At 42.0% G+C, this 18,468-nt stretch overlaps 1 protein-coding gene across 1 annotated transcript in view; it reads right to left on the reverse strand.

The window, feature by feature from the left end:
• lig3 (ligase III, DNA, ATP-dependent) overlaps positions 1 to 18,032 on the reverse strand; it is a 45,677-nt gene extending 27,645 nt beyond the window's left edge. Inside the window, exons 1-9 of the mRNA XM_084319873.1 lie at positions 17,934 to 18,032; positions 14,590 to 15,158; positions 10,712 to 10,816; positions 7,311 to 7,529; positions 5,695 to 5,846; positions 5,251 to 5,417; positions 4,678 to 4,755; positions 4,382 to 4,550; positions 1,863 to 2,018 (exon numbers count right to left, since the gene is read on the reverse strand). Of these exons, the coding sequence (XP_084175999.1) occupies positions 1,863 to 2,018; positions 4,382 to 4,550; positions 4,678 to 4,755; positions 5,251 to 5,417; positions 5,695 to 5,846; positions 7,311 to 7,529; positions 10,712 to 10,816; positions 14,590 to 15,130 (1,587 nt within the window). The 5' untranslated portion in view covers positions 15,131 to 15,158; positions 17,934 to 18,032. The remainder of the gene's footprint in view (positions 1 to 1,862; positions 2,019 to 4,381; positions 4,551 to 4,677; positions 4,756 to 5,250; positions 5,418 to 5,694; positions 5,847 to 7,310; positions 7,530 to 10,711; positions 10,817 to 14,589; positions 15,159 to 17,933) is intronic.
• Positions 18,033 to 18,468: the final 436 nt, after the last annotated feature.

Below are 18,468 nucleotides of genomic sequence, written 5' to 3' on the forward strand. Positions count from 1 at the left end.
CCCTCAGGAAGACGGACAGACACGCGGTTAACGTGAGAAACCCTCAGGAAGACGGACAGACACGTGGTTAACGTGAGAAACCCTCAGGAAGACGGACAGACACACGGTTAACGTGAGAAACCCTCAGGAAGACGGACAGACACGCGGTTAACGTGAGAAACCCTCAGGAAGACGGACAGACACGCGGTTAACGTGAGAAACCCTCAGGAAGACGGACAGACACGTGGTTAACGTGAGAAACCCTCAGGAAGACGGACAGACACGTGGTTAACGTGAGAAACCCTCAGGAAGACGGACAGACACACGGTTAACGTGAGAAACCCTCAGGAAGACGGACAGACACGCGGTTAACGTGAGAAACCCTCAGGAAGACGGACAGACACGTGGTTAACGTGAGAAACCCTCAGGAAGACGGACAGACACGCGGTTAACGTGAGAAACCCTCAGGAAGACGGACAGACACGTGGTTAACGTGAGAAACCCTCAGGAAGACGGACAGACACGCGGTTAACGTGAGAAACCCTCAGGAAGACGGACAGACACGCGGTTAACGTGAGAAACCCTCAGGAATACGGACAGACACGCGGTTAACGTGAGAAACCCTCAGGAAGACGGACAGACACGCGGTTAACGTGAGAAACCCTCCACTTATGGAGGCCTAGGTAGCTGCATATTTGTACACTGATCCATCACCAGGCCCGGACTGGCCATCGGGAGCACCGGGAGTTTTCCCGGTGGCCTGGCCTAGACACAAAAAAATATATATAAAAAGATATTTTTTTAAATAACAAAAAGATTATAATAATAATTGCCCGCAGTCAGCACACTGAACTTAGAAGCACCGGGAGTTTTCCCAGTGGCCTGGCCTAGACACAAAAAAAAATATATAAAAAGATATTTTTTTAAATAACAAAAAGATTATAATAATAATTGCCCGCAGTCAGCACACTGAACTTAGAGAGAGAGAGAGAGAGAGAGAGAGAGAGAGAGAGAGAGAGAAGAAAGAAAGAGAAAATGACCGAGCACAACTCGAATGAAGACATCCACTATGATGTATGATATTTCCATGGCCATTAGCCAAGGAAAGTGTAATCATCAATATTTGTGAACATGGGCTACTCTCCCAAAGCCAGAAACCAGAGAAGTAAGAATCAAAATCGTGATATCAGTATAAAGACAGATTTTTTGGACCCACTGAATTTGTCTTAATATACCCAAATGAGCTTTATTCTGTATAGTCGTGTTCCCGGTTCTGAAACAGAAAATGTACCTGTATATAGGGCTGCACGATTCTTGCTAAAATGTGAATCGCAATATTTCTCTCCAAGAATTGAGAACACGATTATCTCACAGGGTTCTTATTTGTCGTCATCAGTGTTTGGATCGAGGTGAGAGAGTTGTTCGTGTTCACTAATATTTTTTGGACTTGGACCAAATGAATAACATGTATGGATTCTTAGACCAAATGAATAACATGTATGGATTCTTAGACCAAATGAATAATATTTATGAATTCCTAAGACCATATGAAGAACATGCATGAATACCGTTAAACAGCGACCTCTAGGAAAAAGAGCCCTGCTGCTTGGTACTGCACTTTGTTGACATTCTTTGTTTTGGTTTGATGTGTGGGTTGGAGTGGAGTGGGGATAGGGGGGAGGGGTTTCTCCAGACCAAAAGTGGTCCGGATAAATTCACAGTATAATAACCTAATAAATTACTAAACTCCAACCCAAACATCAGAAGAAAAAAAAAGAAGAAAAAAATTCAATACCAAGTGGGACTCTTTTTCCTAGAGGTGGCTGTTTGACTGCATTACAGATACAGATGCTACCTTTGAGAGTTAAAGTGAGTACACTGACTTTGTGTGGCAGCACTGGCTTGAGACTGCGGCTGAAGTAGCTGAAGTTGTCTCCGTGTTTGTGGACCTGAACCCGCTCTCCGTCGTACTTGATCTCCGAGTACATCCCGTTGGGGCACTTCTTCATGGCGTGTTCGATGGATTTACACGCCTCCGCCTGGGAGGACAAAACAACAGCAGGTACTGATGAAATGTGTAAAATGCTCCAATTCAAAAGCAATGTGATTTTATTTGCTGCATTTTGGACACATGAGCATGTTAGATCTTTCCAGTTGAGAAGAATGGGTTAGCCTCCATCACAATGTATTTTGTCCAATAACCCCAAACCGATGGTCCAAGCCTATACTGTTGTCATGTCAATGTGAGATGTGTCTTTGCTAGAGACAACTCTGCATGTCGTCTCCTTGTGTTCCTAATATAGTCGTTTACCCCCCTTACCCAAACACCATGAATTCCTAGAACCAACAGCAATAATAGAATATTACACTAATGGCGAGCTGCCGATCTGCTTTTTTTATTTTATTTTTTATTTGTCTTTTTCCCCCTCCATTTTCCTCCGATTTTCTCCCATCCCAATGTTAGTCGTATGCCAATTCCCAGTCCCTTCCTGGTCGCTGCGCACTTACTCCCCACAGTCAGATCATTTGGGAGAGTGGAGGCTACCACGTGCTTCCTCCGACACACGTCCAGCCAATCACCGCTTCTTTTCACCTGGCAGCGCGGATTCTCATTGAGAGGGCGTAGCGTGTGGGAGGACCACACTATCCCCCTCACGTCCAATCCGCGCTTAGCAGGCGCCCCGACCGAACTGTAGGAGTCGCTGTTTACAACGACCCGGACCCACCCCGCCAGCTTCTCCCACCCTCTGATACAGCCAATTGTATCAGTGCAGACGGCCAGCCAAGCTGGTGACAACCCCGGAGCTGTGAGCTGGATTCGAACAGGCGAACCAAGCTCACAGCTCCGGGGCTGGTGACGAACGCAATCTCCGCTCGACCACCTAACCGCCCGATCTGCTTTATAAGCCTCGAGTTCTCAATTCCAATATAGAATTGGCATAAACATTTTGACTAACTAAATAATAGAAATATGCCAAGACAGACCGGTTCCCAGACATTATCAGCCTTGGTAGGGGGCGGCACGGTGGTGCAGTGGTTAGCAAGAACACAAAGCAAGAAGGTCCCGAGTTCAATTCTGACAGGGGGCCCTTTCTGCATGTTTTCCCTCACACCATATAAGACATGCATCATGCATGCTAGGCACACCCCTGCCATTACGCTTGGGCAAGGCACTGGCATTAGAACAGCAGCTGGTCCCTGGGCGCCTGTCGGTGGCTGCCTAGTAGGTGGGTCATATCCAGAGGAATATACATTTCCCCACAGGGATTAGTAAAGTATAACCAAATTAAGGCATACCGGCATTCCAATCACTTCTGGATAAATATAATGTTTTTTAAAACTTTGACACTAGCAGCAGTTGGCAGCATGTGTTACATGGACACGTTCCAATGCCCTCTATTCACACAATATAATGTCAAGACAATAAAAATGAATAACGAGGCTTTTGAAACACTGAGGAATTAACCTTGGGGGCTGCAGGGTGAATGCTGATGGGCTCATGTAGATGGAGAGGCAAGAGCCATCTAGTATGAGGAAGGCAGACTACAGTCAATCACGCAGTTGGCATGAGACAGTCACATTTGCATAATGGTTAAGTCTCCGCACAAGAGCGAGTGCTAACGCAGACAGTAGAGTAGAGCTGCCGCGGTTATGTCATTACCACGGTAACGCAATCACATCACGCCCACCGACAAGCTGCTCCCCGCATCACCACTGGGTTTAATTTTCACGTTTATTTTAGGCCTATTGTTTATGTTCCAATTGTTGCGTTATGTGATCTGAAATAAATGCAATGATATTTTGTAAATAATAAAAATTATAAAATTGTGTAGCGTATTTTCTTCACACCATGTGTTATGCATGTCGCTGCTGTCGGGACAAAACCTCATAACTCCATTTTTTTAATTTTTTTTTATTATATAAATCAACTCCGTAGATCATCCTCCATATGTGCGTGTGGGTTTTACAAAGTTTAAACAATGGGAAAGCATTAAACCGATCATCTGTCTAAACCTCCTAACTCTATTCACCCTCAAATCTGTGTTAGTTTTTTTCATCTGCTGAAAAGTTGGGTTTTTGGAGTTATGAGGTTTTGTCCCGACAGCAGCGATGTGTAGTTTCTTGAAATAAAATGTATACTGCTGCGAGGAAACATTTTTGGATGAACTATGACACCTTTGCATGGATCCATGGACTGTATACCTTCATGATCTGTATACCCGCCAGCCCTAGTGTGTATGTGTGTGTGCATGGTGTTGCGTATCCTATTTTATGCACATTTTCTGTGATGTATTTCTGGATAATGCAAGCAAGCAAGTGAGTGAGTGAGTGAGTGAGTGAGTGAGTGAGTGAGTGAGTGAGTGAGTGAGTGAGTGAGTGAGTGAGTGAGTGAGGTCCTCACCAGCATGGGCTGCACTGGGGTCATGAGGGAAGCCTCGATGGTGAGCAGCTTCTTGGGACCCGAGCCGTTGGACGCATCCCGCTGGTTCCTCAACACACGTTCAATCACGTCGCCAAGGTTACGGGAGGCCTTGAAGGCGTCGTAAGCATTCGGGTCCACGGCGTCCAAGCTGCATCACAGGAAGTTATGGAAAAACAAGCGTAGGGGTTTTAGCGTGCAGCAGAAACCTTCTTCTGAAACGTGTTTTGAGGGGGGAATTGCACAGTAGCTCCTGGGAAGAAACTGGGAGAACCTACATGTGTTTGGCTCCGGAGTTCATCTTCAAGTCGTGCTTGATGAGTCGGATGATGCATTTCAGGTCGTTGCTAGTACATCTGTGAACACAAAGAGGGTATATTCTCACTTACAATATCACCATCGTCAATGGGCCGGGCCAATGCGGGAACATCTGTAGTGAAACAAGTGAATGAGGAATCTTGATGGTAGGGGTGGGACGATAAGTAACTCACGATACGATACTGTGATGAATTTGGACCTCGATAACGATAATATCACGATATCTGTGATCATAATTTCTATGCTTTCTATTGCGAGAAATTTCATCTACGATGCATCACGATATTTGTGTAACTGGAGAAGGTATGATGCAATAAAGGAATCTGAATTTGAATCTCAGGTGTTTAGCTTAAGGAGGGAATTGTTCACATCCACACATTTAAACTCCACACAGTATTAGAGAAATAACATGTGAATATTTTAGGGAATATATTTTATTTTAGGGTGGGTTTCCCCTTTAACTTAGTGCATCTCTAACTGCGTCCATTATAAAAGCTGGGGCATTTCTAACACGACGATCCACCATGTCCTACTTTTTGGTGATGTCCTCCAGTTCCTTCTGCTGCTCATCCTCCTTGGTCAGCTGGGCCAGGCGGGTCAGAGACGCGTCCACCTCCTGGAGGGTCAGGAGGCTCTTAGCAGCCGGAGGGAATGATTTACTCTCGTCAAAGAAGATCCTCACCGTCTCAGCTACGTCTCCCTGGCAAAGTGCAAACAAACTTTACCAAGAGGCCCTTCCAAGAATGCGCCAGAAAGTGAGTTACCCATTCAAATGTGTTTTCAGTCTAAGAGTATCTGATGAACAGGATAACAGGATCTTAAACGATGGCTGGTGAAAAAGGCAAGACTAATAACCGTTTAAATTAGACAACCAAGAACAAGACGTGATGCTTCAAAAGATAATAGACTACCGACCTGTTCCAGATCTATTTCCACAGAACAAGACGTGATGCTTCAAAAGATAATAGACTACCGACCTGTTCCAGATCGCGCACCATGTCATCCTGGTTGCAGTTGAAGATGCGGCTGAATATTTTTACAATCTGCTTGTCGTTGAGGTTGTAGACACTCTTCACTACCCCCGGGAGCAGCAGTTTCACCGTCAGATAAAGATCTCCTCTGAACTTATCTAGGATGTAAACATAGAAATGTGAAACGAATGCTGATGTATTAGCCTAGACAGATGAGATTATCTCATCGGCCGTGTTGTCATTCAAAACATGTACACAATCATTCCGCTTGTATTGAGCAGTGTGATGCGATAACAATACATTTTTGAGGGAGGAGAGACACTTCAACCAGTCAATACTTTGAGATTCATAGGATGACTGCTATGCTCAGATAGGGTGGGAATCACCAGTTTCATCACGATACGATACGATATTGATTCTTTGGACAACGATACGATATTTGCCGATAACACAAAGTCTGCCACGATACGATACGATTCGATTCAGGTGCCTGCGATCTATATGAGGCGATATTATGTGCCCATTTAACACAATCAGTCACATTTAGATCAACTAAAAAAAAGCTACGGAAATATCAATTGACGTTTTTATTTTTGAGCTCTTCCAGACATTTAAATGAAAAACAATCTATTGTTTTTAATACAAATAGTATTAAAGTTCCACGTTTTTATATATTGAGCTTTAAACTTGAAGTAAAATGTTTTGGAACTCACAACACGCAAGCTAAAACCCCTTCCTCTCCCAAACTGTTCCTACAATTGTTTTATGTTGCATGATGATCATGAATACATTTATTATGTATTCATGTTTAAATATCAACATTGTCTGTCCATCCTCAGTAACACACACACACACACACACTGCCCCTCCCCCACAGAAAGGTAGAATGCCCCCGCCCCTCCTCCTTCCCCTCTCATGTTCTCTCACGGTTAGCTGCTTAGCTTAGTTAGCTTAAGCAGCCAACATAACGTTAATTTAGATCTGCCCACACGACGTGGGCATAAAGGAATGGCGACGATGCAAAGCATGTTAAATGCATTTGACCCGTTGCAGGGAAAAAACTGCACAGACTTATCGGGTCGCAAAATAGACACTCTGTAGCGCTGCTGTGCTGTAATGTCTACACAGAGTTTCAGACTACTGGGCGCGGGCGGATATGACTCGGCGGATTTTCAAAATAAGAGTATCGCAATATGATCGATCTTTTTACGTTGCATCGATCCCATTTGATTATTGATAATAGATCGATATATCGATCTGGATCGATGCATCGTCCCACCCCAGATACTCTCCTCTACAACAATGATCAACATCTCCTCTCTGTTTGTATTGTGAGAATAGAATGCTAATGTCTAGCTAAATAATCTTTCAAATCAAGTCAGGTTTGTGGAGAGGATCAAAGCAATACAACTAGGGTCGTTCTCAAAGAAGAATTTGGTTTGGATTTTTCTGCTCAAGCAGGTGTGATTATAGGTGCGCAATTATCTCGGTGGAGAAAAAAACTGCGATTGCTCAACCCAAAACAGGTTGAACGTCACCCAATCAACAAAAGGGAGTCCTACAGACAACGCCCATACCATAGAAAACAGCATTCCACTAGATTATAATATCATTAAACCCACCTCCTGCAGAGCCTTTCTTCAAGAAGGTTTGGACGATCTGCGTCTTGGTGAGGTAACTGCTCTGCTCTGCCACCATGGCGCACAGCTTGCGGAACTCTCGAAGCAGGCTGTCCTTGTGGCTGGGGTCACACAGCTGGGCCGACAGGGCGCTGCCTTCTTCCATTTTGGCTGGCGATGAGGAGGGGCCCGGGCTGCTGGAACTACTACCAGCCTTGGTAGCTGATTGGACAATGAAGGGATTCAGGAGGTTTATTTGTCACATACATACATACCAGGGCATACAGTGAAATGCAGGTGGTCATGCCTGCATCGATTGTGCAATAATACTAATAATAAAATAGACATTAAAAAAACAGGTAATAAGAAGACATAAGATGTGCATGATAAAAATAGACATGCTAAATTCCTGAGAAGGCACTGGTTCCTATGTACACTACTACCGTATACACTATACAATTTTAACTCATCGTAGGCGCTCATGGCGGAACTCAGACCCAGATCGATCAGCTTTACAACCAGTCTGGTGGGGACTATGGTGTTGAAAGCTGAACTAGTCAATGAACAGCAATCTCACATAGCCCCCCTTTTGTCTGTCAAGGTGAGATAGGGTGTTGTGTAGTACTTGGGAGACCCCGTCGTCAGTGGACCGGTTTGTCCTGTATGCAAACTGCAGTGGGCTGTACTGTATTGTACCCATTCTGCAATCTGTTAATAAAGTTTTCAATCAATCAATCAATCCAATTTACTAGAGAGAGAGAGGCACAGATGTGGTCCTTGACCAGCCTCTCAAAGCATTTCATGACCACAGAGGTGAGTGCCACCGGTCTGTAGTCATTTAGGCCTGCTGGGGAGGAGTTTTTTTTGGTACAGGGATTATAGTGTTTTTTGGTACAGGGATTATAGTGGACACCTTGAAGCAGGCAGGGACCACGGACTCAGCCAGGGATAGATTGAATATGGTTGTAAACACCGGGCCAGCTGATTTGCACAGGACTTGAGTATTCGTCCTGTTATCCCATCTGGGCCTTAAAGGGAATTGAAATGATGCGACTGATTCTCACTGTATGATGTGGTCCTGTAGCTCAGTGGGTAGAGTTACAGTAGATCCATATCCGACAGGATGTGTTTTGCACACTACAATATGCATTATGCAAGGCGCCCCACACTACAGTCTGTGTTTCACACATTACAATATGCAAGGCGCCCCACACTACAGTCTGTGTTTCACACATTACAATACGCAAGGCACCCCACACTACAGTCTGTGTTTCACACACTATAATACGCAAGGCGCCCCACACTACAGTCTGTGTTTCACACATTACAATACGCAAGGCACCCCACACTACAGTCTGTGTTTCACACACTATAATACGCAAGGCGCCCCACACTAGACAGGATGTGTTTCGCACACTATAATACGCCCCACACTAGACGGGATGTGTTTCGCACACTACTACAATACGCCCCACACTAGACGGGATGCGTTTCACTCCCTACAATACGCCCCACACTAGACAGGATGTGTTTCGCACACTACAATACGCAAGGCGCCCCACACTAGACAGGATGTGTTTCGCACACTACAATACGCAAGGCGCCCCACACTAGACAGGATGTGTTTTGCACACTATAATACGCAAGGCACCCCACACTAGACAGGATGTGTTTCGCACACTACAATACGCAAGGCGCCCCACACTAGACAGGATGTGTTTCGCACACTACAATACGCAAGGCGCCCCACACTAGACAGGATGTGTTTCGCACACTACAATACGCAAGGCGCCCCACACTAGACAGGATTCGCACACTATAATATGCAAGGCGCCCCACACTGCCTTTTTTGGTTTTCAACTTGGCACATTTAGAGCACTCCATCAAAAAATACATAAAGCGAGGAAGTACCAATTACAGAACGCTTCTCCCAGCTGCTAAAAATCATGCTCTCTGATCTGGGCCTTAGGGGATTCATTCCCACTGGAGTACCTCATGCTAGAAATGTATGCGCCTCGTGAGACTAAAAGGCAGTTTGGATTAAATATTGATACCCCATATTGATATTCCTGTGCCCCAGCACAGTTCAGTCAATATTTGTGAACATGCACCACTCCACTCATAAAGCTAGAAATCACAGACGGAACACCTGAATTCATGGTGTCAGCTGGGGCTGCTCCATAGAGGATGAATGCAGCACCAGGCGTTATGGTTCCACAGATATCCACGGAGCAGTCCCAGATTTAACATCCAGATAACATGGAACATTTTAGGGTCTTCTTGAGAGAGCGACTGAACAGTCCTGGGGTACAGGGATAACGCCTACGTTTTTTCCACTGCACCTATATGTAAGCTGTACCCATGCTGGGCCATGGTAGGGTTGGGGGGGGGGGGGGGGGGGTCTATACAGCATTATATTGCAATATTTTGCGTGCAGATAGTGACACAAGTATTGATATTTAAACTTGCTTGATGAAAAAAAACCTGCAATGAAAATCATTGGAATGAGGTGAACAGACTGAAAACGTTATCTTATTAAATAAAACAGATGACATACATTTCTTTATTACAGATTTTAACAGTTTTCTGTTGGGGACATAATCTGCAGTTCCAAAAAGGTAATAAATCACACTATATCGCAATATCATCATATTACAGTATCGTCATAACATCGTATCGTAGGGCCTATGGTCATTCCCACCCCTAGTTGGCATGATTTGGTACAGTCAGCAGTAGTGATGCACGATATATCGGCCGCCGATATGATATCGGCCGATATGGCCGTTTTTTTACACATCGGTATCGGTCCGATATCAAGATAGGGCCGATATTAATTTTTTTTTTCTTTTTACATGTTTTGGCCTTAAATAGTTTAAAAAATATCAGTCATTTCTGAAAATAAGTTACAAAAGTAAAAAAAATTATGCGTTTTGGAAAATAGCTCTTTATTTGATTATCATAAAAAAGTGTTTTCTATACAGAGATATCGACATCGGTAAATATCGGTATCGGCCAGAACAGCAATATTAATATCGGTTATCGGTATCGGCCACAATTTTCACATCGGTGCATCACTAGTCAGCAGTGCACCTTTCTGTTTAGCCTGGTGTCGGTCTGATACCAGGCTAAAATAGAGCATTGATACCAAGAAGCTACAGTACATACATATCCAACATGCAGCAATCAAGGCAGCATGGCTTCATTTCTAAGCATTTTTGGCACATAGAAGAATGTTAGATCTCTCAAACGGGGAAACATGTATTATATCTAAAAAAAAAGATTTGTCCAATGACCCCAAACCGATGTTCCAAGTCTAAAATCATTATCAGCCGATACTTACAAGTCTCTGACTCGGAATCAGTATTGGCAGAGAAAGAGTGATATGTGATGTCATCATATCTTACCTGTGAAGCCGGAGAACTTGCGTGGAGCGTTCAAGGACGGGTCAGCAGGACCAGTCTTAGGCTGCACCTTCTTCTTTGGACTCGCATTGACTTTGGCCATCAGTGCTAGAAGATAAAAACAAAACGCTCAACACTCCCGTCTGAATCATCAGCCACTCTCTGTGTAGCACCTGCTGATTTCATCTTTTTCAATAAGATTAGATACTAATTCATTGTCATCATCATACAGCACCAGTAGAGTACAACGAAAATAAGTTGGCATCTATCAATACAATTGTAACAGTAAAGTGCAATAGCAATATACAATGTACAAGTGATTAAACTGGAATATATGGAGTATTACTATGAGTAATAATGCTAATCTGATGTTGTACAGTATTATTATGTACAGTGATACAGGTATAAATAAATACACTATGGTAGTAGCCATACTGACCAGTGGTATAACTAGTAAGAGTAGGTAAGGATATAGATATAGAACTGTATTGGTCCGAACATAAGACAACCCTGATTATAAGATGACCCCTTTGATTCAAGACACATTTAGGGAAAAATACTTTTTTGAAGACCAAATAATTTTATTTGAAAATAAAAACACATTTATTCAATTATTCACGTTTTATTCAATGTAGGCTGTTATTTTGTATACCGGTAATCTAAGTTTTGGTCAAATAATCTTTTATATAAAATAAAAACACATTGAATAAAACACTAGCCTGTTGGTAACATATTTTGGTAAATGTTTTATAAAAAAAGACATTGTATAATAATATTGAATAGAAAATGTAGGCTGTATTTGAACCCAGGGCCACAAGATGCATTCCAAGTGTCGATGGTCAATGTGTACTGCAATCGACATTAGTGCTTGTAGCTAGCTGCATTCTTACATTTGTGACATACAAGATATGCAAATATACAGTACTGTTAAACAGAGATCCTAACAGAAAATATACATACGATGGGGAGGAAACTGTACATTTGTTGGTTTGGACATACGGGGGCCAGTTTCGAGTTGCAGCCTCCCGTAGCCAGGTGCTCTCTTTGAGAGCTCACTTTAATTGCTCCGCCGGTAAAGCTGAAGCATTTGCTAACCGTCTTCTTAGATGACGCACACTAATGTGTGTATATATATGTATTTAATGTATTTATTTGTATGTATTTTAGTGTATTGTAACCTATACTGATTCCTACTGTGTTTTAATTACTGTACTATGTTTTTTAACTGAGGGGTTGTATTTTAATGTATTTATTTGTATGTATTTTAGTGTATTGTAACCTATACTGATTCCTACTGTGTTTTAATTATTGTACTATGTTTTAATTATTGTTGTGCTCATGTCACCTGCCCCAGAGACTACAGTTGAAAATTAGCCAACTTGGCTAAACTGGCATATTTACAGTCAAATGTTCCTTAATATGCACTGTCTCTGTATTTTAAACCAATAAATACAAATACAAATATATATATATATCTCATCTGTAACAGCAAGGCATAAAGCTATTTCAGCCTGTGTCAGGCCTTGATTGAAGAGATATGTGACGCGGTGATCAATATCCTCCTGCTCCTTTAGCCCCTTTCGTGACTGTGATGAGATCTCGAGAAAATTATCACGTTATCACGAGAAAACTAATTAAATTAACTCGTTATCACGGGAAAACAAGAGTAAATAAAATTTATGAATGTACGGCCTCTTAGGGTTTCCGTACTTATCACCAATAGATGTCTCAAAAGAAAACAAAAATGGAGGATCTTGCCGATTACCACTTTAGACATCTGAAAAATTCAGTTTTGAAATTAAATACAAATTAAAGAAATGTTTAAACATAGTTTACGATGTTGCGAAAGAGGATGTTTTTTTAGAAGATACTTGATGTGATTTACCAAAGACATGCTTTATGGATTTTACATCCAGACCAGTAGTATTATATTTTTGCTTCTCTAATCCCAAAAACTGAAGCAATAGTGCAAGTCGTTTTTGGATGACTAAAATAACCCCTAGTTTGTGACCAATCACATTCATCACACTTCTGTGATAATATGACAATATCGCTAACAAGAATGTTTTTGGGTAAGAAAAGGGTAAAATTAAAATTTTAATAACTGTAAAAATGAGACAGGCTTTGGTCCATATTTCAAACATGTTTCCTGATGAGCTGTATGAGTTATACCTGGTATGTTTACTGATGAGCTGTATGAGTTATACCTGGTATGTTTACTGATGAGCTGTATGAGTTATACCTGGTATGTTTACTGATGAGCTGTATGAGTTAACTTATACCTGGTATGTTTACTGATGAGCTGTATGAGTTATACCTGGTATGTTTACTGATGAGCTGTATGAGTTATACCTGGTATGTTTACTGATTAGCTGTATGAATTATACCTGGTATATGTTTACTGATGAGCTGTATGAGTTATAGGGCTGTCTTAAATACTTTGAAGTTCCGAAGCTTCGTTCGATGGGCATGGGATTCGAATATGAAAATAAAATTTGATAAAAAAAAAAGAAAAAAAATATTAATTAATTAATTACAACAAGCAATGCCGTTTGTTATTTAAGATGAGGTCGGACTCGGCACTGACAGATTTGTGTTCATTGTGCTGCTTTTATAAAGCCTCAAATGACGGCTTACAATATTTCATGAAAGCAAAGTGTTTTGTTTGTCTAAGATTTAAAAAGGTTTAAACTTTACAGCACTGACAACGTTGAACAAAGTGCTGTACAAGTCCCACAACATTAACACTTTAATCGCCGATGACGTGTTTAGACGTCATTCCTAGCCATGCTCATTCTGCCGAAGACGCCGTTACTCGTCTTTGATGTCAATATTTCAAAAATCTGTGATCGAAATCATATTTCTCCTCCGGGGTCCTGAGATATACTGCTGCTCTCCACTCAACTCTCTAGCGGTTCAAGAGCGCCATCTGGTGGCCGATCGGCAGATCGCCAACAGGAAGTGACTCGTCAAACAGGAAGTGCTCATCCATAAATCGTCCGGGCACTCGCGATCATTAGCAGGACTCTATCTCAACACACTGGATAATCAATCGCTCGCCCTAACTCAATAAACAACGTTATTTGGACGTATATAGTATTATACAACCTGGAAATGGTTCATCAGGATCAACATTCCATAATCGAAAACTGTCTACTCCACGCTGATCGTCCAACGGCGCGAGGAAGATACGGTGAGTTTCAACGTTATTTTCTAACGTCTTCTATACTAACTGATCTGATGATCATATGACCCACACTAGATGAATGGTATAACGTTGCCCACGGAATTATAAACGCCCCCTCGCCCATCCGGTCATCATCAGATCATACGTAGTAACTTCTAGAACCACGTCAAGTTGAAATTTTTTATCTCGCGCCGATTGCTATCAAACTGTATTTCATCATCAATATAATGCATTTGGAGCTATAAATCACGTTCTGGAGAAAGCTGCAGAAAACGATAAAAACATACTTATACTTTAGAGTAGACCATATTTTAGTATGAATATGTGAATGAAAAAGTATATCGTTGCTACACCCTGAACAATGGATATAGGACATTGAATGGGCCATAATGTCAATTTAGCAATAGAATTTAAAAAGTTATAGCCCTGCAAAGGGGAACTTCTCCATAGACAAATAGAGCTGGCTAGGGATGGTAAATTATGAATTTAACCATGGCGATCAAAGTGTTAAAAATATATATATATAAAAACAAAAACAAAAAATATATATATACTGTATTACTTTTTTTTATCATCTCGAAGCTTCGAATTTAAATCGAATCTCGTCCCCGAAGCTTCGAATTCCAAAAAAAATTTGAAGGTCAGCCCTAATGCCATACCTGGTATGTTTACTGATGAGCTGTGTCTTTTGTACCTTCAACAAGTTTATTGATGATCTCCTTGTCTTCATCCTGCAGCTCCTCCCAGCCCTCCAGATCGGTGATGTCCTCTATCTTTTTCGTGGTGGCCCGCGCCTTCTCCAGCTTCTCAAAGATGCACTTGACATGGTGCCACTCCTTCATCTCCCCGCCGGACTCGCTGAAGGGGTTGGGCACTATCTTCCCTATGCGCACCACATCCTTCTGGATCTTGTCCTTGCACTTCTTACAGCCTGCTGTGCCGCGCTTGGCATACTCCACACACCACCTCGGTTCCGACATAGTTGGCGGGGTGGTGGAAAACTGAACCCGGGAAACGTTGAGAAGGGCGCCTTGGAGGAGGCTGTGCTTTTGGAATAACCAATTGAAATGGCTTCTTTCCCAGGAAAGATAAAAATGTGTTCTGGACTGAGGTAAAGGTTTATAGCAGGTACTGAGGGAGTGAGCTCCGCCCCGTCTCCAGAGAGGGTGACACCTGGCAAATTGTCCAAGAGGTTGAACAGCCTTGTAAGCCAAGGAAATGATGGATCTCTGCATCCAGAAGAAGGACTTATTACGATGCAACCTAGGGGTAGAAATGGAACGGAATGCTTATTACCAATGATATATGAATCCTAGCATTTTAACAATTCTGAATCGAGAGAAAATAACGTGTTTTCAATAACTGAATCATGACCATAAAATCAAAAGGTCAAATCAAAGTGTGAAGTCAAGTAAAATGTATTTGTATAGCTAGCCCAATATCACAATACAATTCACAAGCCCACACAACACATGACCCTGACCTTTACCCTCAATGAAGATATGGGGGAAAAACATCCAGACCCACGTCCCAACGTTGACCGCAGCCAGTTGTGGAATGTGAAAGTTGTTTGGTTAACGTTATACTTACTTGCTAGCAGCCTAGTCATCATCTCGACCTAGCGGCCATTACGGTCTTTTGAAATTCGTACCGGGCTGAGTTTTTAAGCTAGCGCGAAGTCAGCAGAGAAAGATTTTGCTATAATGTGATCCTTGTATGCGTCCCACTTAACGTTCCTCTCAGGTGAGTGAGTGAGTGAGCACAGGTCGTCCATAGGTGAGAGGCCATGCATAGCACACGCATAGGGAAGAAACCTCAAAGGGGAAATCCAATGAGAGATCCCTTCAACAGTGACAGTCAGACATGCAGTAGGTGACCGTGTTGAGGTGGGCAAGTGATGGTAAAATAATTGGTAAACATGTGATTTTACAATTTACATTGACCATGACATTTGGTGAATTACCACAATGGTGCTGAACGTAAAGGTTGCTTGGCTGCATACATGTTTAACTGTGTACCGTGTGTTGTTTAAGGGCATTGGTTCTCAAAGCTTTTCATGTTAAGGCCCGGACCCCTAATTGACATGTAGTAGGTCAGGGATCCCCTTTGATAGGATTTTGTCTCAGGGACCCACATCTGAGAAATTATGTTGTTAGATGCGATTTAGTCCAGATTTCAATGACCGTCTATAATGCAAACACAGTAGGTGGGGAGATAGAGTGTAACCTATGATCATAATAGTCATACATTCCGTCACTGTGCTGACTTCTAGTGAATAAAATGTTTTGTAAAATTAGATTAATATATAAATCGATAATGAATATCTGAAACGGTTTCAATGCTCATTTGCTGCACTATATTACCCTCTTTGCTATAAATACCAGTTGCCTGCGCCTGCATTTGTCTTGCTTCGACAATGACACACATACTAGGTGCGGTCTGTGGGTGCTACACACACACACACCTGCCTCCTCCCACGCATAGGGCTCAGCTCTCATCTCCTCTTCCACTTCACTTGAAAATAGTTAAAAAGTGCAAGGCCATAATACAAGCAATGCTACAGAGCAGTGTGAGGTGCTAATGCAACAGGTTTAGCAAGATAATGGTCACAGCTCTCGTTTTAACATCACTGAAGCATTAAACAAGATGTCCCAGAAAGCTAAGCTGACTCCCCTCAGGGCTATCAGGATGGAGAAATCAGACAGCTGGGTTGCAATCGATTTGACTATGGTCAGTAATTATAATTAATTTAGTAAATATGCTGCTGTGCTTGAGAACTGACAGTACACTTCTATAATAAATAGGGGTGTAACGAATCGATGCATCGACCTATAGTCCATTCATGCTGAGTGAATCAGTTCCCTCAGCCACATTTGTGTATTTTGGGGAATTAACTGATAGAAAATGTATAAAAAATTAATGGAATCGAATCATGGTCAAATGAAGAGATGTCATGATGCCTGAATAATCGTAATCGAATCAAATCGTTGTGAGGTCGCATCGTTACACCCCTAATAATAAAGCACAAGAAGGCGATATACACATGTTTACTTCATTTCTAAGATGATTTATTTATATAATTTAAGTTTCTTTTGAATGGCCTAATCTAACATGAGAATGTTTTTTCTAAAATAAGTGTGATATTTCTCTGGACCATTCAGGCCACAATGGTCGAATGTGACTTGTTGGGAGTGAAAATATATGTCACATTCTAATCAAGATGTCAGCCCCCTATACTGGGAGTTAAATCAAGAAGACCTCAAGAATTTTTGTTGTATATTTGTTTTTGCTGCCATTTTGGCCAGGTCTTGCTCGAAAAAGAAATATTTGATCTCAAGTGACTACCTCGTAAAATAAAGGTAAAATTAAAAATTTAAATAAATCACTGGCTAGCTGTTTACTGCTTTACAAGTTGCAACATCACCTGACAGGCCTTGCACAGAATGTGTGTAGTTCTCTGTCTTCCAACATGGCTAACATAGTAGCACCATTGATTTGTAGGCTACATGGCAATGGAAGAGACAACGATTGCTATTATGCAAAACAACGGTTGTTATATATTGACTTGATATATGAGAAATATATAAACAAACATAATAACTTGGGTGTCTTTTTACCGGATCTTGTAAAAAAAAAAGTCACAGTATAACAGAAATATCGTTTGCTCCAGTGTTTTATCTACTCCATCACACCACAGAAATTAGCCCATTTGGTAACTAGTGGTTACAGGCAGCCATACTGTATAAGAACTACACAAACATCCCGTGCAAAAGCAAATAGCATGCGTTTCGGTCTGAAGTTATTATTATGATCAGTGATCACACCTGCCCGTCTTTGGTCAGAGACAGTGCTTTGGCTAAACTGGCTACGTGTGCAATGTGCTGCAGACCAGAGCTAATAGCAGAGTTAGGCTAATGGACATTAGCTAGTACTAGCTTCAACAACACAGCTCTCTATTACCTACGGGGGGCGGGACACGGACCGTAAAGTAACCAGCCCTGACCCACGCTTACATGTTCTGTCAATATGTATGTTTACCTTCAAGAAGTGTCCTGCTATGATATTATTATCATGCAGCTTCAACACGCTTCTCCTTTGTTTGCCTCCTCCTCCCGAGTCCTCCCCTCTTCTTCTTCTTCTTCTTCTGCTTTCTTGTCTTCTTCTAGTGGGAATTAAAGCAGACTAGAAGCATAACGCACTCTGCTGCCCTCATCAGGTTATTGATAGGCACAACACTCCTTCACAGTATGATCATTGATTACATAATTGTGTCTGTCTTTCTTTCTTTGATAATAAAACAGTAACAAATAAAACACCAAACATAAAAGAGAAAGAAAAGAAAAAACAATTGATGTGTTCGAGAAGGAGCTGGAAGAAGTTTTGATAGTCTATCAGTGAGATGGATGCAAACCTATAGAGGGGAGAGAACAGATGGTGGAGGTAAACGGTACCCTACCCCCCCCCCCCCCCCCTCACAGTGAGCTGTGGTGTTCCACAAGGAAGCATACTAGGACCGCTACTGTTCCTAATTTATGCAAATTACATGTCGTCAGCTTGTGACTGCAACTTGTTC

Source organism: Notolepis coatsorum (assembly GCF_963971535.1).
Source record: "Notolepis coatsorum genome assembly, chromosome: 8".
Taxonomy (NCBI): Eukaryota; Metazoa; Chordata; class Actinopteri; order Aulopiformes; family Paralepididae; genus Notolepis; species Notolepis coatsorum.